Source organism: Micromonas pusilla, assembly GCF_000151265.4.
Source record: "Micromonas pusilla CCMP1545 genomic scaffold MICPUCscaffold_15, whole genome shotgun sequence".
Taxonomy (NCBI): Eukaryota; Viridiplantae; Chlorophyta; class Mamiellophyceae; order Mamiellales; family Mamiellaceae; genus Micromonas; species Micromonas pusilla.
In genome coordinates, this window is record NW_003315896.1 from 337,781 (window position 1) to 359,932 (window position 22,152).

At 67.5% G+C, this 22,152-nt stretch overlaps 13 protein-coding genes across 13 annotated transcripts in view; 8 read left to right on the top strand and 5 right to left on the bottom strand.

The window, feature by feature from the left end:
• Positions 1–223: 223 nt before the first annotated feature.
• MICPUCDRAFT_48953 (uncharacterized protein) lies at positions 224–3,409 on the top strand (the record flags this gene model as incomplete). Its single annotated transcript, XM_003063589.1, has 1 exon — positions 224–3,409. One exon carries the CDS (start codon positions 224–226, stop codon positions 3,407–3,409), a length of 3,186 nt encoding a protein of 1,061 aa, XP_003063635.1.
• A 144-nt stretch (positions 3,410–3,553) lies between these two features.
• Positions 3,554–5,427, bottom strand: MICPUCDRAFT_53489 (uncharacterized protein; the record flags this gene model as incomplete). Its single annotated transcript, XM_003063768.1, has 3 exons — positions 4,941–5,427; positions 4,415–4,849; positions 3,554–4,257 (listed from the first exon to the last, which is right to left on the bottom strand). Exons 1-3 carry the CDS (start codon positions 5,047–5,049, stop codon positions 3,554–3,556), a joined length of 1,248 nt encoding a protein of 415 aa, XP_003063814.1. The 5' UTR covers positions 5,050–5,427.
• Positions 5,428–6,279: 852 nt separating this feature from the next.
• Positions 6,280–7,213, top strand: MICPUCDRAFT_53490 (uncharacterized protein; the record flags this gene model as incomplete). The annotated part of the gene is made up of 2 exons (XM_003063590.1): positions 6,280–6,405; positions 6,541–7,213. The coding sequence occupies 2 exons, from the start codon at positions 6,280–6,282 to the stop codon at positions 6,967–6,969; spliced, it is 555 nt and encodes a 184-aa protein (XP_003063636.1). The 3' UTR covers positions 6,970–7,213.
• A 38-nt stretch (positions 7,214–7,251) lies between these two features.
• Positions 7,252–9,451, top strand: MICPUCDRAFT_53491 (uncharacterized protein; the record flags this gene model as incomplete). Its single annotated transcript, XM_003063591.1, has 2 exons — positions 7,252–8,049; positions 8,234–9,451. The coding sequence occupies 2 exons, from the start codon at positions 7,252–7,254 to the stop codon at positions 9,449–9,451; spliced, it is 2,016 nt and encodes a 671-aa protein (XP_003063637.1).
• Positions 9,452–9,605: 154 nt separating this feature from the next.
• MICPUCDRAFT_53492 (uncharacterized protein) lies at positions 9,606–9,926 on the top strand (the record flags this gene model as incomplete). The annotated part of the gene is made up of 1 exon (XM_003063592.1): positions 9,606–9,926. The coding sequence occupies one exon, from the start codon at positions 9,606–9,608 to the stop codon at positions 9,924–9,926; it is 321 nt and encodes a 106-aa protein (XP_003063638.1).
• A 459-nt stretch (positions 9,927–10,385) lies between these two features.
• Positions 10,386–10,859, top strand: MICPUCDRAFT_53493 (uncharacterized protein; the record flags this gene model as incomplete). The annotated part of the gene is made up of 2 exons (XM_003063593.1): positions 10,386–10,430; positions 10,635–10,859. 2 exons carry the CDS (start codon positions 10,386–10,388, stop codon positions 10,857–10,859), a joined length of 270 nt encoding a protein of 89 aa, XP_003063639.1.
• Positions 10,860–10,907: 48 nt separating this feature from the next.
• Positions 10,908–13,353, bottom strand: MICPUCDRAFT_53494 (uncharacterized protein; the record flags this gene model as incomplete). The annotated part of the gene is made up of 3 exons (XM_003063769.1): positions 10,908–11,559; positions 11,681–13,106; positions 13,277–13,353. The coding sequence occupies 3 exons, from the start codon at positions 13,351–13,353 to the stop codon at positions 10,984–10,986; spliced, it is 2,079 nt and encodes a 692-aa protein (XP_003063815.1). The 3' UTR covers positions 10,908–10,983.
• Positions 13,354–13,699: 346 nt separating this feature from the next.
• Positions 13,700–14,215, top strand: MICPUCDRAFT_5954 (uncharacterized protein; the record flags this gene model as incomplete). Its single annotated transcript, XM_003063594.1, has 1 exon — positions 13,700–14,215. A coding segment is annotated over one exon (516 nt), but the record flags the coding sequence as incomplete, so codon positions are not given.
• A 1,456-nt stretch (positions 14,216–15,671) lies between these two features.
• Positions 15,672–16,703, bottom strand: GPX1 (glutathione peroxidase). Its single transcript, XM_003063770.1, has one exon. It carries the CDS (start codon positions 16,699–16,701, stop codon positions 15,988–15,990), a length of 714 nt encoding a protein of 237 aa, XP_003063816.1. The 5' UTR covers positions 16,702–16,703; the 3' UTR covers positions 15,672–15,987.
• A 316-nt stretch (positions 16,704–17,019) lies between these two features.
• Positions 17,020–17,781, top strand: MICPUCDRAFT_45968 (uncharacterized protein; the record flags this gene model as incomplete). Its single annotated transcript, XM_003063595.1, has 1 exon — positions 17,020–17,781. The coding sequence occupies one exon, from the start codon at positions 17,020–17,022 to the stop codon at positions 17,650–17,652; it is 633 nt and encodes a 210-aa protein (XP_003063641.1). The 3' UTR covers positions 17,653–17,781.
• Positions 17,782–17,822: 41 nt separating this feature from the next.
• On the bottom strand, positions 17,823–19,960 carry MICPUCDRAFT_53498 (uncharacterized protein; the record flags this gene model as incomplete). The annotated part of the gene is made up of 3 exons (XM_003063771.1): positions 17,823–18,169; positions 18,254–19,021; positions 19,201–19,960. The coding sequence occupies 3 exons, from the start codon at positions 19,958–19,960 to the stop codon at positions 17,823–17,825; spliced, it is 1,875 nt and encodes a 624-aa protein (XP_003063817.1).
• A 290-nt stretch (positions 19,961–20,250) lies between these two features.
• On the top strand, positions 20,251–21,598 carry MICPUCDRAFT_48959 (uncharacterized protein). Its single transcript, XM_003063596.1, has 2 exons — positions 20,251–20,560; positions 20,747–21,598. Exons 1-2 carry the CDS (start codon positions 20,309–20,311, stop codon positions 21,473–21,475), a joined length of 981 nt encoding a protein of 326 aa, XP_003063642.1. The 5' UTR covers positions 20,251–20,308; the 3' UTR covers positions 21,476–21,598.
• Positions 21,599–21,628: 30 nt separating this feature from the next.
• The window catches only part of MICPUCDRAFT_42985 (uncharacterized protein), a gene marked incomplete at both ends in the record, with an annotated part of 3,849 nt that continues 3,325 nt past the window's right edge, over positions 21,629–22,152 (bottom strand). The window contains one exon of the mRNA XM_003063772.1: positions 21,629–21,829. Coding sequence (XP_003063818.1) covers positions 21,629–21,829 — 201 coding nt within the window. The remainder of the gene's footprint in view (positions 21,830–22,152) is intronic.

Here is a 22,152-nt window from a genome sequence, read left to right on the forward strand (position 1 = left end):
AACGGGTCCCTCCGGCAGACATCGCCGCGCGCTCGTCGTCCTCGCACCGCGGACGACTCACGCGCGCGTCGAATTCGCGGCGCACGCGCACATCGACGCGACACGCGCGTCGGCGGGTCGCGCGTCGCGCGACGCGAGCTCGCGACGCGCGCGTCGCGGTCGAGACGCGCGGTGGGTGACGTGGTGAGGAATTAATTAATCGAGCGAAGGCTCGAAGGACATCATGGGCTTCACGACCCCCCCGCTGCCGTCGTCCAAGCTCCCCGGGATCCCGCGCAACGCGTTCACGGACGGCCTCGTTGAGCAGTACAGAGCGAGCGAGGACGTGCTCGAGTACCTCGGCGAGGTCATCGTCGGCGAGCTCAAGGGCGCGGCGTACGACGCGGAGCGAGAGCGCGTGCGCGCGCTCAGGGAGAGGCGCGAGGCGGACGCGATCGCGAACGCCGCCGCGAGCGCCTCCTTCGACGCGAAGCTGCCCGAGGACGCGGAGCACGATCTCGAGGAGCTCGCGAACGCCGCGATCCCCGGGTTCTGGACGACCCCGGAGACGAAGGGCGTCGTGGAGGAGCGGCAGCGGAGCCCGAGCCCGGAGCGCCGACGGAATCGATCGCCGTCGAGGTCGCCGTCGAGAAGCCCGAGGGGGGGATCCCCGAATCGCTCTCTCTCCTCCCCGAGTCGCCGCGATCGCGACGCGAACGGACTGGGCGACCTCGTGTCGCGCGTCCGCGGGCTCATGTCGCGCGGGCCCGCGTACGACGAAGAGGACGAGAGCGCCGTCCGCACGCGCGCGGCCGCGGATCAAGAAGCGCGCGACCTCGCGACGCGGCGATGGCGTGCGAAGCGAGACGAGAAAGATCGCGCGCGCGCGGTGAAAAAGCGAGCGGAAGCGGAGAAGCTCGCGATCGAGCGCGCGGCGTTCAAGAGGGCGCAAGATCGCAGGTTCGAGGAGGTGAAGCGCGCGAAGGCGGAGCGCGAGCGCGTCGAGGCGACGCGCGCGGAGGAGGCGCGAAAGGCGCTCGCGGCGACCGCTGCGGAGGCGGAGCGCGCGAGGGCGGCGAGGGCGGAGGCGGAGCGAGAGAAGCGACGCGCCGCGCGGCTTGTCGAAGAGGCGGAGAGGAAGATCGAGGAGAAGAAGCGCATCGACCTCGCGCTCGCGCTCGCGGAGCGGGCGAGGAAGGAGGCGGAGGAGATCAAGAGGCGCGCGCGGGAGGAGGAGCGGATCAGGATGCGGGAGGCGGCGGCGGCGGAGAAGAAAGCCGCGGCGAAGAAAGCCGCGGACGCCAAGGCGAAAGCGGCCGCGGAGAAGAAAGCCGCGGAGGAGAAGAAGGCTGCGGAGAAGAAAGCCGCGGAGGAGAAGAAGGCTGCGGAGAAGAAGGCTGCGGAGGAGAAGCTCGCGCGAGAGAAGGCTGCCGCGAAAGCGAAGGCTGACGCGGAGACGGAGCGAAAAAAGAAGGAAGCCGCCGCGAAAGAACGAGCCGAGCGCGAAGCCAAAGAGCGCGCCGCCGCGGAGAAGAGGCGCGCGGAGGAGCGGAAGAAGAAGGAAGAGGACGCCGCGAAAGCGAAAGCCGCCGCGGAGAAGGAGAAGGAGCGCGTCGCAAAGGAGAAGGCTAAGGCGGCGGAAGCGAAGGCAAAGGAAGCCGCGGCCAAGGCGAAGCAAAAAGCCGCGGACGAGAAGAAAGCCGCCGACGACAAGAAAGCCGCGGACGAGAAGAAAGCCGCGGACGAGAAGAAAGCCGCGGACGAGAAGGCCAAGGCGGACGAAGCCGCGAAGAAGGCGAAGGCGAAAGAAGACGCCGCGAAGAAGAAGGCCGCGTCCAAGGCGAAGGACGACGCCGCGAAGCCGAAGCCAAAGCCGAAGCCGAAGGAGGACGCGCGCGCGGGGCGAAAGAAAGAAACCGCGAACGCGATGCAAAAGAAGGAGACGAACGCTCTGAAGCGCGCCATCGAAGACCGTTTACGAGGCTCCCCGCGGTCTCCCGACAACGCGACGGCGACGACGACGACGACGACGTCTCCGAACGCCGGGCTCCTTCTCACCGCGGGCGCGGTCGTCGCCGCGGGGGCGTACCGCTACGCGAGGCACCGCCGGAATCAAAACGGCGACGGCGACGGCGACGGCGACTCCCCAAAGTCGTCGCGCTCGCTCGACGACGTCGATCTCGCGTCGCCGCCGAACACCGCGCGCACGCCGGAGCGCGTCTCCCCGGTCCCTTCCCTGGGGCTCTCGCGGCTGTTCTCGTCCTCGAAGAAGAAGAAGGAGGAACGACGCGAGCGCGAGGCGTCGGAGGCGCAGAAGACGCCGCCGCCCAAACGCCGCGGAAGCGACAGCACGCTCGGATCGCCGACGAAATTTCAGTCGTCGCCGTTCCGAGACCCGGCGTTACAGCGCGAGCTCGAGGAGACGCAGCGGCAGCTCGAGTCCGCGCGGCGGTGGCGCGGCGAGCTCGAGGCGACGCTGATCGCGAAGGAGAAGGCGCACAAGAAGGAGCTCGAAGCCGCGGCGGCGGAGAGCGCCGCGGTCGCCGCGGATCTCGCCGCCGCCAAAGCCGCGCGCGTAGAGGAGCTCCTCAAGGCGTTGTCCACGTCGGACGCCGCCGCCGCCGTGGAGGAGGCGGAGACGAACGTCTCGCGGCTCGACAGCGAGCTCTCGAGCGAGGAGACGAAAGAGAGCGAACTGCGCGCGAAGCTTCTGTCGATGACGAGCGGCGGCGACGCCTCGTTCGCCACCGCCGTCGGAGACCACTCCTTCGCGCTGGACCGCAGCGCGGATGGCGGCGCCATCCTGCGCGGCATCACCGGCGTCGGCGGCGGCGACGCGAACGCCGCGGCGACGAGCGACGGCAGCGACGACGGGATGGTCACCCCGCGCGGCGGCGACGCGTCGACCATCTCCGACGTCGGCACGCCGTTGTCCCCCGCGGACGCCAGAGCCGCGGAGCGGCTCCTCGCGGAGCTCGACGCGCAGGTGGAGCGCGTGCGCGACGTCAAGGCGAAGAAGGACGCCGCGGCGAAGGCGGCGGCGCAGGCGAAGGCCGCGGCCGCGACCGCGGAGGACGCGGCGAGCGCGGCGCGAGCGGAGAGGGAGAACACCGCGCTCGCGCTCCGCGAGTCGTCGCGCGTCGCCGTCGCCGCGGGCGCGGACGCGGGTGACATCGCGGACGCGTTGCTGTCGCACGGCATCGAGCCGGACGCGTCGATCCTCCTCGCGGGGGGGACCCCCGGGGCCCGCCGCGCGAAAGAGATGGACGACGACGCGGGGATCGAGAGCGGGGAGATTCAGGCTTCTATCGCGGACGCGGCGGCCCAGGCGGCGAACGCGCCGAAGACGCCGGAGATGGCGGCGGCGGCGACGGAGGCGCCGAAGGAGGAGCCGAAGGGCGGGAAGAAGGGGAAGAAGGGGAGGAAATGATCGCGTCGCGAACGCGAGCGCGGCGCGAACGGTTGGTTTTGACGCGCGCGGTCAGTCAATACATTCCAAGCGATGCGATCGATCGCCGCCCGCGTCGTCGCCGCGATCGTCCGCTCGACTCGCGTCGCGTCGACTCCGCGCACGTCACGCCGCGCCTCCGCCCCGCTTCACGCCCGCGGTGTCCGTCGTCCGCATCGACTTCGTCGTCCCGTTCTCCGCGAGGTCCGCTATCCTATTCAAAAATATCAACACGTCGTCCGGGTCTCGCACGCTAAACGACGCGTCCGACGGCTTCGGCACGGTGCTCACGATGACGCCGCACCCGCGGCCGTTGGGCATCCCCTTCAGCTCGTTGAACGCGTCCTCGTCCGTGTGGTCGTCGCCGAAATACAACGACAAGACCTCGTCCTCGTGGAACCTCTCGTCGAGCCCGAGCTCGCCGAGCAGGAACGACAGCGCCTTGCCCTTGTCCCACGCCACTCGAGGCTTCACCTCGAACACCTTGCGTCCGGTCGCCTTCTTCAGCCGCGTCGGGTCGGACGCCACGCACGCGTCGACGACGGCATTGACCTCGCCCCAGTGCTTCGGATCGCAGTTCCGGTAGTGCACCGAGATGCAAAACTTGTTGTGGTCCACCGTCGCCCCGGGGATGTCCTCGATCGCCTTCACGCATCGATCGTTGACCTCGTCCATGAGCTCCGCGGCCCACGGCGCGGGCTGATGCATCGCCTCGTGCGTCGGCGCCGCGTCGTCGTCCTCGTCCTCCCCAACCCCCGACGCGGAGACGTCGACGTCCGTCGACGCCGCGTCTCCGTCTTCGGCCCCCCGCGCCCGCCGCCGCCGCGACGCTGGGGTGGAGTTGAAAGGCGTCAGTCGGAGTTGAAAGGCGCCGAGGGCGGGGATTGAAACCGAGGGGTGGGCGGAGAGAAGCGACGGGAAAAGTCCTTAAGGATCGGCGTTCACCACGCCAACGCGGTCGTATGGGGACCAGTGTACAGAACACACCTATACCGCGGGGGCCGACGATGTCCAACCCGTGCGACCCGGCGTAGTACAGCTCCGGGATCTGAACGAAGTCGTACACCTTCTCGCGGCTCCGCCCGCTGATCACCGCGGTCGGGTACAGCGCCGCGACGCGCTTCACCGCCGCGCGCATCTCGTCGGACATGAACGCGCGCTCGGGTTGCTTGACGATCGGGGATATCGTGCCGTCGTAGTCTAAGAACACCGTGAGGAGCTTACCGCTCGCGGCGGCGACGAAACGCTCGAAGCACTCGATCGCGCACGGGTGGTGTTTCTGTGCGAGGGTAGGGGGGGTGGGGTGGGCGGGGACGTTGGAGGGGACGAAAGAGGTCAGCGCTCCGTCCGCGCGCTTCAGAGCGCGATACGATTCGCGTCGGGTTGTCTTCTTTACGCGGATCGCCGCGCGAGAGGATCTCTCTGTGCGTCTGGAGTCATGCGCGCGAGGGACGCGCGGCGATCGCGCGCGACGCGGCGCGGACGAGAGGGACGCGCGCGACGCGCGCTCGACGCGCCTTCCAGTCCTCGTAATCCTCCCAGTACTTCTCGCTCCGGCGCTGGCGCGTCACGATCCCCGCGACGTCCGCGCCCGAGGTGGCGTCGTTCGGCATCGGCGCCATGGTTTCCGCGCGCGACCCGCGGGATCACCGAGCTCGGCGGACGCGACGCGGCGAGACTGACTGCGCGGCGGCGCGTCCGCTCCGCGCGACTGACTGCGCGACTGACCGCGCGCGCGTCTCGTCGCCGCGACCTCGCGCTCGAGACGCGCGCCGGCGTCGGTTCGGCGCGGGCGGTGGGGTCGTTCGACTCTTTCGCGCGCGCCGGCAACGACCCGCGCGAGCGAGAGGACGGACGATTCCGCGGATGTCACCGCCGCCGTCGACGCGCGGCGCGCCTCCGCGTTCGACGCGACGGCGACGCCCCTGCGGCGCGTTAATGCGCGGCTTCGTGCGCGCGACGCCGCGAGCGCTGCGTTCGCGTTGGCGCGCGCGTGCGACGTGCGCGCGTGCGGCGGAGGATGGTGACAAGTCAGCGGGAGCCGCTTATGCGCGAATCTTCATCTCCCCGAGATCTCGTCGGGGCGAAAACAGGAGAAAACGTGGCCGTATGCGACGCACGCACAGCTGTATTTTTGAGATCCTTTTTGCATATGGGCAAACATTCAGAAGACTCGAAAACGTACGTACTCGCCGCGTAATCGTCCTATCGTATCGCGCCTTCGGCGGCCTCGGCCAATCAGCGCCGCCGGCTTCCTACCTTTTCCGCAGCGAAGAGACGAGGAAAGTGCGCGCGCGACGGGAGTGCACTGCATCCGCGCGCGCACCGGGCACGCGCGCGCGAACGAGGAGTCTTACGCTCAGGCCGCGCGAGCGCTCGATCGCAATCGCGACGCGAGGGAACGGACGAGCGCGATGCAAGTGCAAGCTCCTCAGGGCGGGGGTGAGTCGCGCGCGCGCCGCGCGAATCTCGCTCGATTTCAATCGCGCGTACATAAACCCCCTACGCGACGTCTCGGTCGAAACCCTCCGCGCGGGCGCGACGCGCGAACGCCGTCGCGACGAGGCGTTCGCCCCCGACGCGCGCGCGCTCGATCGTCGCGACGGCATTCGCCGTCCTCGTCGCGGCGTTCGAGCGAGGCGCCCGACGGCGCGCGCGATTGATTTCGCTGGGTTAGGGATAGATCTTCCTTCACGCCTCCCAGACGCGACGATAAATTGAAGCTGACGACGACCCCGCTTCCCTCCCCTTCCCCCCGCAACTCAGTCGTCGAGTACGCCACGAACGATGGCAGCGGCGCGGCCGCGCAGGGCCAGGACTACATGAGGTCCGCGTACGCGTACGACCCGTACATGGCGTACGGCGGCGTCGTGGCGTACGGGCAGCAGACGGTTGTGGCGCCGCACGTCATGGGCGGGTTGCAGGCGCGTTCTATCTCACACTGGTCCCCATACGACCGCGTCGGCGTGGTGAACGCCGTTTCTTAAGGACTTTGCCCGGCGTTTCTCTCCGCCCACGCCTCGCTTTCAATCCCCGCCCTCGGCGCCTTTCAACTCCACCTGACGCCTTTCAACTCCACCCCGATATCATCGCTCGTATGGAACGACCAACAGAGCGCGCGCATGATGCTCCCGAGCGAGATGGAGGAAGAGCCGGTGTACGTGAACGCGAAGCAGTACCACGGGATCTTGCGCAGACGCGCGGCGAGGGCGAAGGCGGAGAGCGAGAACCGACTCATCAAGTCGCGGAAGCCGTACTTGCACGAGAGCAGGCACAACCACGCGCGGCGGCGCGAACGCGGCGCGGGGGGGCGGTTTCTCACGAAGAAGGAGCTCGAGGAGAGGGATCGATTGGCGAAGGCCAAGGAGGGCGGGGGGGACGGGGGGGACGCCGCGGACGCGGACGCGAACGCGAACGCGAACGCGAAGGAAGGAGGAGGAGCGGACGCGGACGCGGGAGGCGACGACGCGGGCGATAAGGAGACGCCGTCGAAGGAGAAGGACGCGCCCGCGAAGAAGACGGCGAAGAAGGGAAAGAAGTGATCGAACGAACCACCCTCGAATCGAATCGCTCGCGTCGAGGGACCGTCGATCGATCGTCGCGTCTCTCGTCGCGAACGGAACGGAACGGAACGGAACGGACGACGCACGCGAGTCTTTTGTTTGACGTGTAGATATAGGTGGGGGGCGCGGGTGGGGCGGACGGCCGCCCCGAACCGCGCTAGCGCCGTCGCCGCGGATCCTCGGTCGCGACGAGAGAAAATAAAATGTGAGACGCGAGGTCACGAACTCGAACACTCTTCACACTCTTCCCCGCGCGACGCGATGCCCAGCGGCGGCGGCGGCCCGCGATGGGTCGCGCCCGTCGCGATCGTCCTTCTCCCCCTTCTCGTCCTCGCGCGCGCGTGGACGCGGATCCTCTCGCCCGCGTACGGCGGCGAGAACCGATGCGCGATGACCTACGTGCGCCCGGCGTACTTTCAGCTCGAGACGCCGTCGCTTCCGCCGTCCGTCGCGGACCACGGGTACAAGCTGTACATGTACCGCGAGAACCCGAGTAACCCGGGGATGTCCGCCTCGGAGGCGATCTCGCAGGCCGGGGAGGGCGTCCTCGGCGGCGGGTCGACTCGAGCGCGAACGACGCGCGGGTCCGTGCCCGGGATCTTCGTCCCGGGGAACGGAGGGAGCTACAAGCAAGTGCGGAGCATCGCGAGCGAGACCGCGAGGGCGGCGACCGCGAAGGCGGAGGCGGCGGCGGCGAACGTCCTGCACGACGACGACGTCCTCGACTCGGATCCGGTGTCGATCGATTGGTACGCGGTCCACCTCAACGACGAGCTCGGCGCGTTCCACGGCGACCTGCTCGAGCGTCAGGCGGAGTTCCTCGCTCACGCGATGCGCTTCGTGTCGACGCTGTACCCGCCCGGGGTGCCCACGTTCGTGTACGCGCACTCCATGGGCGGCGTCGTCGCGAGGCGCGCGATCGTGATGGCGTCGACGCCGTTTCCGCCGCGGACGCCCACGTGGTTCGCGTCCGCCGCGACGCTCGCGACGCTCGCGACGCCGCGAGGCGCGTCCCCGGCGTCGACGCTGCCGTCCACCGCGCGGTTCTTTTCGCGCCTGGTGCGTTCTATACACTGGTCCCCATACGACCGCGTTCGCGTGGTGGACGCCGATCCTTAAGGACTTCGCCCGTCGTTTCTCTCCGCCCACCCCTCGCCTTCAATACCCGCCCTCGACGCCTTTCAACTCCATCTGACGCCTTTCAACTCCACCCCGACGTTCGCTCGTATGGAATGGCCCTCAGGACGCGGACTGGACGCGCCTCGAGTCGCTGCTCGAGCGCCGCGCCGCGTTGGGCGTCGCGATCGTGGCCGTCAGAGGCGGGGATCGCGACCGGCAGGTCACGGCGGCGGCGGCGGGCGCCTTTGGCGCGCTGGCGCGGGGGCGCGACGCGTCGTCGCGGACGACGACGACGACGCTCGGCGTCGACGTCCGCGAGCTCAGAGGCGCGAACGGGACGCTGTCCGCGGACCATCAGTGCATCGTGTGGTGTAATCAGGTGGTGCGGGCGATGAGCGAGGCGATGCTGCGCGTCGCCGCGGCGGGCGGCGCGCGAGACGCGGCGGAACGGCGCGTCATCGCGCGAGCGGCGTTGATCGACGAGAAGACGGAGACGGACCGAGACAAAGATGGAACGGAAACGGAAACGGCCGACGGCGATGCGTTTCTTCGTGCCGTTCTCGCGTGGACGCCCGCGATCGTCCCCGCGTCGGTCGCGCACCTCGCGTTCGCGTCCGCGCGCGCGGAGCGGCGCGCGGCGGCTCGCAGAGCGGCGGGCGCGTCGGCGTCGCGCGTCGCGTCCGCGTCGTCGGCGTTGCTCGCTCTGACGCGCGACGCGGCGTGGATCGGGACGTTCGCGGTCGTCTTCGCGCTGACCGCGATCGTCGCGCCGCCGGCGCACGCGCCGAGGTGGGATGGCGGCGGCGGCGGCGGCGTGATGCGCGTCGCGAGTCACCTCGCGGGGGTGCCGTCGTTCGTGTTCGCGACGTCGCTGAGCGTCGTCGTCGTCCAGGCGCTCGCGATCGAGCGCGTCGCCGCGGCGCGGCGTTTTCTCACTCGTTTCCGTTTCCTCGCGCGGGGGAAGGACGACGGCGACGACAACGACGAGTCCTCCTCCTCGTCCTGGATCGATCTCGCGGCGCGCGCGGTCGCGGCGCTGTTCGGCGCGGCGACGACGGCGGCGGTCGCGACGACGTGCGCGACGCAGCCGGCGGTCGGTCTCGCGTTCGCGCTCGCGCTGAGTCTCAACGACGCGACTTCGACGACGACGACAACTTCGACGACTTCGACGACGGGCGACGTCGCCGTCGCCGCGACGCTGCGCGCGCTGCTGACGCTCCAGTCCTTTGCGCTGTACGCGCCGTCGCTCGCGGCGGCGATCCGAGTCGTGATCGAGTCTCAGGTGCGTTCTATACACTGGTCCCCATACGACCGCGTCGGCGTGGTGGACGCCGATCCTTAAGGACTTTGCCCGGCGCATCTCTCCGCTCATGCCTCGGTTTCAACGCCCGCCCTCGACGCCTTTCAACTTCAACTGACGCCTTTGAACTCCACCCCGACATCGCTTTGTATGGAACGCCCCTCAGTCTCGCGGCGAATCCGGGGTGGTGCCGTCGATGCCGAGGACGTCCGTCGAGGACGCCGTCGTCGCGCTGTCGGTCGCGCTGCCGTCGATACCGTGGGTGAAGGCGTGGACGAGCGCGCGCGCGAAGCGGACGACGCGAGGGAGGAGAGGGAAGGGGGAGAGAGACGCCGACGCGGGCGCGGGCGCGGGCGCGGGCGCGGGCGCGGGCGTCGCCGCCGTCGTCGCCGCGTTCGCGAGCGTTCCCGGGCGGCTGCACCTCGGCTCGCACGCGGTCGCGATCGCGGCGTGCGGGACGGTCCTCGCGCGCGGGGGGATGGGAAAGCGCGGACGCGCGCGGGCGAAGACCGAGTAGCGGGCGAGCGACGACGTTTGAGTGGCGTTTTAATAAGTCCAGCGATCGAACATCAGTGGCGCATCGAAACGCTCACAGCGGCTCTTCCGCCCGACCGCGGCCTGTTCGTTTTCGCGTGACTCGACGACGCTCCGGCATTCTTTGGACGCGCGTCGCACGTCTTCTTAGTATCGATGGCCGCTATCGCTAACTTCGCGGGCGTGAAGCCTCGCGTGAACGCCGCGCGCGCGGGTCGGTTCGCGGGTTCCCGGGTGTCCAAGGTGCGCGTCTTGCTCCGACTCGCCCGCGCGAAAGAATTTCCGAGCGCGAGAGACGTGGCCGGACGTGGAGGATAAAATCTCCCGTCGCGACGCCCTCCCCCCGTCTCCGGCCGCGCGGCTCCGCTCGACGCGCGACTGACGTTCACCTCCCACCCCTCCTCCGTTCCACTCCCAGGTCACCAACGGTGGTGTGGTGTGCATGGCGCAGACGGACAAGCAGCCGGAGTTTTTCCCCGAGGCGAAGGTGCGCCTCCGTCCCCGTTCGTCTCCGACGACGCGCGCGTCTCGCGACGGTCGCGCGACGCGAACAAACCCTAGCTGGGAAAAACCTCATCGTCGCTCGTTCGTTTCGTCGCGGCGTCTCGCTCCTCCTACCTCCCCCGCGACGGAGAGCGCTGACCGACCTCTCACTCTCACTCTCACCTCATCTCCCCCCTCCCCCCCTCAGGTGTTCTGCAACGGCGAGGAGGTGATGACGGTGGGGGGTACTCAGGCGGAGTACGTCGTGGACATCTGGAGCGGGAACCACCCGTTTTTCCTCGGAAAGTCCACGGCTATCATGACCAACGCGGGGCAGGTGTCTCGGTTCGGCGACAAGTACGGCGACCTCGGGGCGATGTCCGAGGTGGAGACGATCGACACCCCGTCGAAGAAGGACGAGAAGAAGAAGTGAGCGAGGGAGGGATCTGGGATGGAGGGAGGGAGTCTCGACGGCTCTGAAGAGGGCACATAGTCGTGTACATGCTCACGCAACACATTCTCTCGTCGCTACGCTCCGCTCCGTCCGAAGACTCACCTCACTGCGGCTTCGAATACATCGTCTCCCCCCAGTCCCTCGTCTCCAACTCCCCCGCGGGCCGGCCGTGCGCGCCCGTCGCCCACTCGTCCGACGTCGGCTCGTCGTGCTGCAGCGGCTTGGCGTCCGGCTTCTTCGCCTGCTTGACGCTCTTATGAAGAGTGTTCTCCGTCACGGGCCCCGGCGCCGGCGCCGCCTTCGTCGGGGACGCCGCGACGGACAGCTTCTCCATCTTCCCCGCGGCGGCGGCCACCGCCACCGCCGCGGGCACGGGCACGGGGGCCGCGTCCACCTTGCCGCCTTGTTGGTCGTCCGGCTTCATCGCCGGGAACAGCAGCACCTCTTTAATGTTCGCCGTGTCCGTGAGCAACATCGTGAGACGATCGATCCCGAGCCCCCACCCGCCCGTCGGCGGCAAGCCGTACTCGAGCGCCTCGCAGAACGTCTCGTCCACGGTCATCGCCTCGTCGTCGCCCGCGCCCTTCTGCTTCGCCTGGTCCGCGAACCGCTCGCGCTGGACGATCGGGTCGTTCAGCTCGGTGTACGCGTTGCACAGCTCTCGCTTGTTGACGAACATCTATTCGTCGGGGCGGAGTTCATAGGCGTCAGAAGCGGAGTTTAAAGGCGCCGAGGGCGGAGATTGAAAGCGAGGGACCCTGGGCGGAGAGACACGCCGGGAGAAAAAGTCCTTAAGGAACGGCGTTCACCACGCAGACGGGGTCGTATGGGGACCAGTGTGAGATAGAACGCGCCTCGAATCGTTCCGTCATGTCCGGGAGTTTTCGGTGGTATTTCGCGAGCGGCGACATGATCTTCGGGTGGTCGCAGATGAACGCGGGGGAGACGCACTGCGTCTCGAGGTAGTCGCCCACGAGCGTGTCGAGCAATCGCGCGGTGGTGTGCGGCGGCTGGCACTCCGATCCGAGTCTTTGACACGTGTCCTTGAGGTATCGGTTCGCCTCGTCCGACTCGAGCGGCATCGGAATCTTAATGTTCAGCGTCTTCTCCAGGTCCGCCACCATGCTGAACCGCTTGAACGGCGGCGTGAAGTCGATCTCCACCGGGGGCTCGTCCGGGCCGTTCGCGTGATACATCACCTTGTACGACCCCTTCAGTCTCAGCACCATCCCGGACACGAGGTCCTCGGTCATCTTCATGAGGTCTTCGTAATCCGCGTACGCCATGTAAAACTCGCACGTCGTGAACTCCGGGTTGTGCGTCATGTCGATGCCCTCGTTCCGGAACTGTCGCCCGATCTCGTACACGCGGTCCATCCCGCCGACGACGAGCTCCTTCAGGAACAGCTCCGGGGCGATGCGCATGTACAGCGTCATGTCGAGGTCGTTGTGGTGCGTGATGAACGGCTTGGCGGTGGCGCCGCCGGGGATCATGTTCATCATCGGCGTCTCCACCTCGACGAAATCTTGATCGTCGAGGTACTTGCGGATGCTTCGGATGATGTTCGAGCGCGTGATGAAGATGTCTCGCACCTCCGGGTTCATGATGAGGTCGAGGAAGCGCTTCCTGTACCGCGTCTCTTGATCCTTCAGGCCGCTGAACCCGGGGAGCATGTGCAGACACGGCGTGAGCACCTCGAGGTGGCACGGGAAGATGGACAGCTCGCCGCGTTTGCTCTTGCCCGCGTAGCCGCGAATGCCGACGATATCGCCGCGGCGCGTGGACATGTTTATCTTCTCGAAGTCGTACTCCGTCGCCATCTTCGCGTCCGCCATGACCTGGACTTTCACGCCGTCGCCGCGGAGGTCGTAAAAGTACAGCTTCGTCCCGGACGCTCGCTTGGACATGAGACGTCCCGCGACGGAGATCTTCACGCTCTCGTCCACGACGCCGTCCGCGACGCCGCCGAAGCGCGAGATGAAGTCCGGGAGCGACGTGTCGACGTGGAACTTGTGCGGGTACGGGTGCTCGCCGTTCGCCTTGCGCGCCAAGACTTTGTTGATGCGGTTCGCGGTGTACTGCGTCGCGTCGAGCTCGCCCTCCTCGTCCTCCTCGGACTTTTTGGAGTCGGCGCTCGGCGCCGCGGCCGCCTTCGCCGCCTTCGCGGCGTCCTTCTCAGCCTTCGCCTTGGCGTTCTGCGCCGCCTTGAGGCGCTTCTTGTACTCGCTGTCGTCGGTCGCGCGCGGGAGGAGAGCGTCGTCGTGCGTGGGGGCGTCAGAGGAGGGCGGCGGGTGGGCGAGGACGGGGAGGGACGGGCGCGATGGAGAGCGATCGATCGGTTCGAAACAAGAGCGACGATCGATCGCGATCGATCGGCGCGCGGCGGCGGATCGCACCTCTTGCTCATGGGCTCCCCGGGGAACTCCGGGTACTCCTTGAGCGCGGGCGCCTCCGTTTGGGCGGGCTCGGCCATCGTGAGCGCGTGTGTGGTGCGTCGGTGGGGCGTCGCGTGCGTGCGGCGGCGCGTTCGCTCTCCGCGGCGTCGCCGCGAAAACCCCGCTGTTTGAAGTGGACCTGCAGTGGCCACTTCATCAGACGCGCGCGAGGCCAGACGCGCGCGCCGTTTCATTCTCCGGGGTCGCGTCGCCGCGATGGCGCGCCTCTCCGTCGTCCTCGCGCTCGCGCTCCTCACGTCGCCCGTCGCCGCCGCGCGCGCGCCGCGTCGTGCCTCCGCCCTGACCCCCCCGCTCCGCGGCGGCGTCGTCGGGGAGGGAGCGCGCGGGCGCGAGACCGCGACCGCGACGACGACGACGGTGGGCCCCGCCGCGGATCTCGTCGACGACCTGCCCGGGTACGGCGCCCCTCCCGCGGCGCAGTACAGCGGCTTCCTCGACGCGTCCGCGTCCACGCCCGGGACAATGCTGCACTACTGGCTCGCGCTGTCCCCCGCGGACGACTGGGCGTCCAAGCCGATCGTGCTGTGGCTCAACGGCGGGCCCGGGAGCAGCTCGATCCTGGGCTTCCTCCAGGAGAACGGGCCGCTGCTCACGAATCGCACAGGGGGGCTGATGCTCAACCCGTGGGCGTGGACGAACGACGCGAACCTCCTCGCGCTGGAGTCCCCGGCGGGGGTGGGGTACTCGTACTGCGCGAAGCAGTTGAAACGCCCGCCCGGCGGGTGTTACAACACGGACAAGTCCACGGCGTCCGACGCGCTCGCGGCGCTGGTGCACTTCTTCGGGGTTAAATTTCCGACGCTGGCGAAGAACGAGTTCTTCATCACCGGGGAGTCGTACGCGGGGGTGTACGTCCCGACGTTATCGCGCGCGATTCTCGATCACAACGACGCCGTGGCGGCGGCGGAGTCGTCGGAGGTGTTCGAGAACGACGCGACGAAGACGACGACGAAGAACTCGACGACGAAGATCAACCTCGTCGGTCTCGCCGCCGGCGACCCGTGCACGGATAACGCGTTCCAATCCGACTCCATGGACATGCTGTGGTACGGGCACAAGTACGGGTTCGTCCCGGAGGAAGACTTCGACTTGATGTGGAACACGTGTAAGATGAGGTACGCCGCGCCGCTCGCGAGAGGCACCTGGTCGGGGAGGGAAGCGGGAGAGGCAAACGAAAACCAAGTAGTGTCGTCGCGCTCGACGCGCGCGCGAACGCGGTGGGGCCGCGGCGAACCCGTCGCGGAAGTGCTCCTCCCCGACCCCGACTCCGACTCCGACTCCGAAGAAGACGTCGCGCGTCCGCGGCGGCGGCGGCGGCGGCCGCTGGATAAGAAGCGCGACGACCCGCGATGCGTCGCGGCGCATCGACGGTTCCTTCTCGCGTCCTCGGACGCGTTCTCGCAAGACTGGGAACGCGCGTGGATGAACGACCTCTCCCTCTTCGGCCCCGCCGCGGCGGTCCGGAACGACATCCCCGGGACGTTGGACTACGACATGTCGACCTGGATGATGCGCGCGGACGTCCGGAAGGCGTTACACGTGGAAGACGCTCCGGTCGACGCGTGGCCCGGCCCCGGCCGCGATTGGTCGTACGCGAGCGATTACGCCGCGTGCAACGCGGACGCGAAGAAGGGCGCTGAGTCGATGGTGGACTTCTACCGCGACATCGCGCCGCGGCTGCGGACGACGATCGTGTTCAACGGCGACACGGACCCGTGCGTGTCGTACGAGGGCACGCGAGAGGCGGTCAAGGCTGTGGGGTTCGATCGTCTCCCCGGCGGGTCGCAGCGGCCGTATTTTTTCAACGCCACGGGGACGACGCTCGCGGTATTGAACGAAAAGCCACTGCTCTTCGGTCCGTCGCTGTCCGTCGTCGACGCCGGCGCGCAGTTCGGCGGGCACGTCGCGAGCTACGAGCACGGGCTGTCTTTCGTCACCGTGCACGGCAGCGGGCACATGGTGCCGCAGTTCAGACCGCGGGTGGGGTCGCACCTCCTCCGGAAGTTGTTGTCCGACGCGCCGTTTTCGCCGCCGTTCAGGTGCGTTCTATACAAACGTGTTTCACCAAACGCTCGGTTTCAACACTTGATCGCGTCCCCTTTCAACTGACCGGTGAACTATTTTTGTATGGAATCGCCCTCACCAGAAGCGACGACGAGCTCGCGCGGATGACGGAGAGGGAGTTCAGGCGAGAGATGGACGCGTGGACGTTAGAGGCGCAGAGTTCGAAGTACTTAGACTGACGCGTGGTGGTGGTGGTGATCGATGGAGTGCGCGCGTACTGTACGCGCGTAGTGAACGAACGAACGAGAACGCGTTCTGTAAAAAGTCGTTTGGTTGTACGAGTACTCGTACGAGCTTATTAATCGTGCGTTACACGTTGATTGAATTAATCGACCGCGTCGCCCGGGGTGCGATGGGCGGGGACGTGCGCGTCGCGCGTTCGCGTGCATCGAAGCGACGAAAACCGGACGCGTATCCGGCGTTTAACTCGTCGCTCGTCACGTGGCGAACGCGCGCGCGCTCGCTCGTCCCCGATCGCGCGGGAACTTTTATTTTTTCACTTTTCTCTTTCGACGAAGTGCTGAAAGAAAAGCTGCCGTCCCCGAGCCCCGGGCGCCGTCGAGGCCGTCGACGCGCGAACGACTCGATTACGCCTTGATGAGCGCGTCGATGTCCGCGGTCAGCGCCGCGTTCTCGAGCTTGGGCGAGAACCGCTTCGCCGGGACGCCGTCCTTCCCGATGAGAAACTTCTCAAAGTTCCACGTCACGTCCGAGCGCCGCACGGGCGACCACTGGATCGGCATCGAGTTCGGCTGCGTCTGGTAGATGAAATCCGCGCCGGTGCCGCCGCGGTCGTCCGCGGGGTACGGGATGCAGGACTTCAGGTACGTCCAGAACGCGTGCTCGTTCTCCCCGTTGACTTCCATCTTCTCCGTGATGGTAAACTTCGGGACGTATCCGTCCCCCGGGCGCACGTGCTTGAGCGTGTTGAGAAGCTCGAAGTCCTTGTCGTAGCACTGATGGCCGAACTGGTTCGAGGGCACGCCGAGGATGACGAGGTCGTCGCCGTACTTCTCCGCCAGGGCGTTCAACTGAATGAAGTCCCTGACGGTCGTGCCTCACATGGTCGCGACGTTGTTGATCAAAACGACCTTGCCCTTGAACTGCGACAGCGGGAGCGCCGCGCCGTCGACGGGGGATTCTCTCGTGCCCCCGCCGAGGGTCTTGAGCGTGAAGTCGTGAATGGACGACGCCGCGCGCGTCGCGACGGAGCGACGGGACGTCGAACGCCCGACGGTGCGGGAGTTCGCGGCGAGCGCGCCCCGGATGGGGGCGCTCACGGCGGCGCGGAACGCGTGCATCGCGCGCGAAGAGTAACCCTAGGTTACTTTTCTCGTCGCTTTATCGAGGGTATCGCGCGAATTCCGTCGATCCGTCTCGGAAGTCGCGGCCCTCGAGTCGAGCGTTTTGACGGTCTAACGAACCGTGCTTCCGTCCACCGATCCGATCACTCGTGGCACAAAAAAAACATCGCGCAGACAGGAAGTTCGACCCGAGTCGCGTTTCAAACAATCTGTTCAACCCGCCCCGCGTCGTCGTTCTGTTCACACTCGCCCGCGCGGGGTCCGCGTCCGCGACGCGCCGCGACCGCGTGTGTCGCGCCCTCCGCAGCGGCCGTCATGGCGTCGACGCAGCAGGCGACGAAGAACTCGATCACGCTCAAGGGCAGCACCGAGATCGTGTCCGAGTTTTTCGGGTACGCCGTGAACTCGATCTTGTTCCAGCGCGGCATCTACCCCCCGGAGTCGTTCGAGAGGAAGCACAAGTACGGGCTCGCGATGCTCGTGAGCACGGACGAGTCGCTGAAGGCGTACTTGGTCAACGTCCTCCAGCAGATAAACGACTGGCTCATGGAGAAGAAGCTGCAGAAGCTCGTGCTGGTCGTCACCGCGGTCGGATCGAAGGAGGTGCTCGAGCGCTGGGTGTTTAACATCGAGACGGACGCGGACGCGTCGGGCGCGTCGGGCGCCGCGACGCGCGCGGAGAAGTCGGAGAAGGAGATCAACCAGGAGATCAGCGCCATCATACGCCAGATCACGGCGTCGGTGACGTTCTTGCCGCTCCTGGAGGAGGCGTGCACGTTCGACCTGCTCGTGTACACCAACGCGGATTCGTCCGTGCCGGAGGCGTGGGAAGAGAGCGACCCTCGGTACATCGCGGAGAACGCGGAGCAGGTGAAGTTGCGGTCGTTCAGCACGTCGATTCATAAGGTGGACGGGATGGTGTCGTACAAGTCCGTGGATGACGACTGATTGAAATTGACGCGGGGGAGAGGTATAATAGAGGTGGGGGTGGGGGAGCGACGGAGGATCGATTAGCGGCAACCGGGGAAGGAAGAGGAGGGCGCGGCTTCTTTTAAAACCAATCAGACGACGAATACGAAGACGAAGACGTGTGCTCTCATCATCGATCAGTCAACCAACTAGTGCTTCTTCCCTCCCCCCTCGACTATCGCGGCCCTCTTCATCTTATCTATCGCGACGTACACCGCGCCCCATATCAGCGGTATCGCCCCCCCCAACGCCAACTCCGTCGACATCGGCAGCGATACCCCGGGCGCGGCGTTCAACGCCTTCAACACGTACCCGAGCACGCCCAACGAGTAATACGTGATCGCCACCGCGGACAGCCCCTCCACGTTGTGCTGCATCATCAGCTGCGTGCTGCTCGTCTTCTTCAGCTCGCTCAAGTTCTCGTTCGACTGCGTGTGCTGCTCCAACGTCAGGCTCGTGCGCATGATCTCCGCGGCGAGCTGCGACGAGTTGGCGACTGCGGCGCGTGTTTTACGGCGTGTTTTACGGCGTGTTCATCGGTCAGTCGAAAGGGAGGGACCCCTCACGCGATCGAACGAACGATGAAACCGATGGGGTGGGCGAGGAGAGACGCCGGGAAGTAAAGTCCTTAAGGATCGGCGTTCACCACGCCAACGGGGTCGTATGGGGACCAGTATGAGATGACGGGACGCGCCTTTATCCAGTCGCCGCTGCGCCGCCGCGCACGTCCTCGTCGCCGGGTTCACCGCCGCGGTGATGAACGTGCTCATCGCGGGGATGCCGCGGATGCGTTCCATCTGCAGGTACGACACGCGGTCGTCCACGATCTTCGCGTACGCGTTCGACGCGGCGAACCTGTCGTGCGCGATCGCGCTGAGCTTCAACCCCGCGGCGGCGAGACGCGTGAGGCGGTTGAGAATCTCTCTCTGCGCGCCCGCGTCGAGCTTTTCCACCCCGTCCATGCTCCGCATGACGTGCTTCAGCTCGTCGTTCAACGAGTCCACGCGCGCGCTGATGCCTTGCGCTAACGGCAGCGCCATGAGCGCGAGCATGCGGTACTTATCGAGCTCGAGCATCCGCTGCACCGCCTTGCCGGCGGCGGAGCGCACGAACGCGCGCTTATCGTTCGCGGAGTGATACGCGACGATGCGATTGAACCCGTCCCCGTGCGCGCGCCAGTCGCTGAAACACCGGAACCGGCCTTTGTCGAGCTCGCATCCGGTGATGACGTCGCTGTCTCCGAACAAGTGCTTCAGCTCGTCGATCACGGACGACGCGGAGGAAGGCGACTCGGCTTCCGCGGCGCCGGCGGCGGCGCCGGCGGCGGCGGCGTCTTCTGAGGGTCGTTCTATACGAGCGTATATCGGGGTGGAGTTCAAAGGCGTCAGAAGCGGAATTCAAAGGCGCCGAGTGCTGGGATCGAAAGCGAAAGACCCTGGGCGGAGAGAATCGCCGGCAAAAGTCCTCAAGGATCGGCGTTCACCACGTCAACGCGGTCGTATGGGGACCAGCGTGACCAGAACGCACCCGACGACCCGTCGCCGCGGTCCTCGTCCGTCATCACCGCGACGTGCGTCGCGCATACGACCCCTCCCGGGATCTCCCTCGCCCACTCCTTCGGCACGAGCGACATCGCGACGTTGTCCGCGTCGAACGGCGCCTCGAGGACGGCCCTCCTCGTCTCCGCGTCCGGAAGACACCGCGTGAACGCGTACGTCTGAATCTCCGTGTGCCGCTCCCATCGCAGCTTCAGCGACGGCGTCAACTCGCACGCGTGGAACCGGCTCCCTCTCGGCGGCGGCGCGACGCCGAAGTGATTCAACAGCGTCACGAGGTGCGCGTAGTCCACGTCGTACGCGACGTTCGGGTCGCGGCTCGGCGAGCTCGGCGGCGCGAGCGGGCACTCGACGCCGTCCACCAACTCCACCGTCTTGTACGACGACGTCACCGCGCTGACGAGCGCCGGGACCTCGAGTCGGTGCCACGGCCGCGCGTGGAGGACCGACGCCGCCTCGAAGCGCTTCGGGTGGTTCACGATGACGTACGGCTCGGGCGAGGACGACGGCGTCGCGGAGAGCCCGCGCGACGACGACGACGACGACGGTAGATATTCAAGATGACGACGCCGCGTCAGCGATCGCGCCCCCGTCGTCGAAGATCCGGACGACGGGCGCTGGCGCGCGGCGGTCGTCTCGAACGCGACGCCGCGCGCCGCGACGCCGTCGCGAACCGAGCCGCTCGCGAGCCTCGCGAGCGCGCGCGCCGCGGCCCTGAACGGCGCCGCCATCCCCGGTGGACGCGCGCGCGGGGGTGCCGTGGGTCCGCGTCGCCGATAGCCGTTTATGAAACCGTCCGAAACCGACACTCGTACTCGGGGCGCTCGCTGATAAGGCTGCGTAAAATATGATCATGGGTCAGTTGAAATGGGACGCGATCAAATATTGAAACCGAGCGGTGGGTGAAAAACGTTTGTCGGGCCGAAAAGCACGCACCGTACAACTAGATACTTCTCGTTCGGGGAAGGAGGGGTGACAGATTCGCGGAGGGGGCGTCCGCGTCGTCACAGCGCCAGGCGCGGCGGACGCGCGCGCGTCCTTCTTCGCGCGCCACCGAACCGCCTTCTCCACCGCGCGAGATGGCGGACGTGTGCCAGATGGCCCCCGCGGTGCTGAGCCCGATATCCCCGAACGAGTCGCGCAAGCGGCGGCACGGGCACGGATACGGCCCCGGCGGGGAAGACGCGGCGCCGTCGACGTGGTTCAAGCGCCACCGGACCGGGGCGTCGTTCGCGCGGCGGCTCCTGCACCTCAGGGGGTTCGCCGTGGACGTGAGACGCGCGGAGGACATCGTCCGGTTCCTGGACCAGTTCCCGCCGGAGCTCGACAAGGTGCGCGCGCGATCTCCGCGGCGCGCCGGCAGCCTCAGATCTTGGCATTCTTTCTTTTTTTACCCTAATTTTCCCCCCGCGCGCGCGACGATCCCGCGCGTCGCGCGTCGCGTTCCCGCGCGGCGCACCCCCCACCCCGCGCGCGAACGTCCGCTGACGATCATATCGTTTCCTCTCGCGCCCCAGGACGTGTCGAGGATTCTCGAGAAGTGCGCGGACGTCGACGACGCGGAGAAGCAGCTCACGGCGCTTCGGTTGACTTTCAGCGCGAGCGGGGGCGAGAGGGGAGGCGACGCGCCCGCGGCGGGCGTGGAGGCGGTCGCCTCCGCGGCGGCGGCGGCGAGGGACGACGGCGACGCGAGGGCGACGGCGACGGCGACGGCGACGGCGGCCGAGGGCGGTGGCGCGGCGAACGCGAGCACGTCCGCGGCGTTGAAAGCGGCGGGCGGCGCCGCCGACGCGATCGGGGACCCTGCCGACGGCGTCGTCCTCTCCGGGGAATGGGTCGGCGCGCTCGTGAACGAGATGTCCGCGTCCGCGGACGTCCCGGACGCGCACGAGCGCGGGACGCGCGTGTTGAGAGCGTTCGAGACCGCGGTCAGGAACGCCGTGGCCCACGCGGCGGAAGGGGGGGCTGGGCGAGCGCGCGCGCCCCCGCGCGAGGGATCGGAGAGCGCCGGGAACAACGCCGAGGAGCAAGCCGCGGAGCGCCGACGCGTCGCCGACGAGAACGTCATCTTGAAGCGCGGGTTGAACATCCAGACCCAGCGCGTGGAGCAGCTCACGAGGGCGTGCGCGACGCTTCAAGAGCAGATGACGCAGCTGCAGCGGAACAACTACTCGCTCAGCGTGCACTTGAAGGAGGCTATGCGCAGTCGCGGCGGCGCCTTCGACCGCCAACCGGACGTCTTTTAAAAAAAAAGGCGAGGGAGGCCGAGGGAGCGCCGCATGTACCAACACGAAACGGAGTATTATCACGCACGTAGGATTAGATTCGAACCCGCTCGCGCGGTTGTAATCGCACGAAACAAACGACACAAACGACGCCTCGCGGCGAAGTGCCACCGCTCACGGCGCCGTCCTCTTCTTCGCGTCGATCGCGCGTCGCGACCCGAGCGCGCTCTTCTTCCCTCTCCCCTTCCCGCTCCCATCCTTCCTCTCCATCTCCATCTCCATCTCCATCTCCATCTCCCTCTCCCTCTCCCTCTCTCTCTCCCTTTCCCTCTCCCTCTCCTCCTCCGCCGCCGCCGCCGCGCCGCTCTCCGCGACCTTCAGCGCCCGCCGCCACCGCCGCGTCGCCGACGACGCCATCCGCGTCGCGATCGCCCACGCCAGCGGCGGCCGCGAGACGCACAGCGCGTCCAACGCGTCGTAGGCGAGCACCGCCGCGGAGGCGCCGTCGACGGCGTCCGCGACGACGTCCGCGGCGCNNCNGCGGCGGCGGAGGAGGAGAGGGAGAGGGAAAGGGAGAGAGAGAGGGAGAGGGAGAGGGAGATGGAGATGGAGATGGAGATGGAGATGGAGAGGAAGGATGGGAGCGGGAAGGGGAGAGGGAAGAAGAGCGCGCTCGGGTCGCGACGCGCGATCGACGC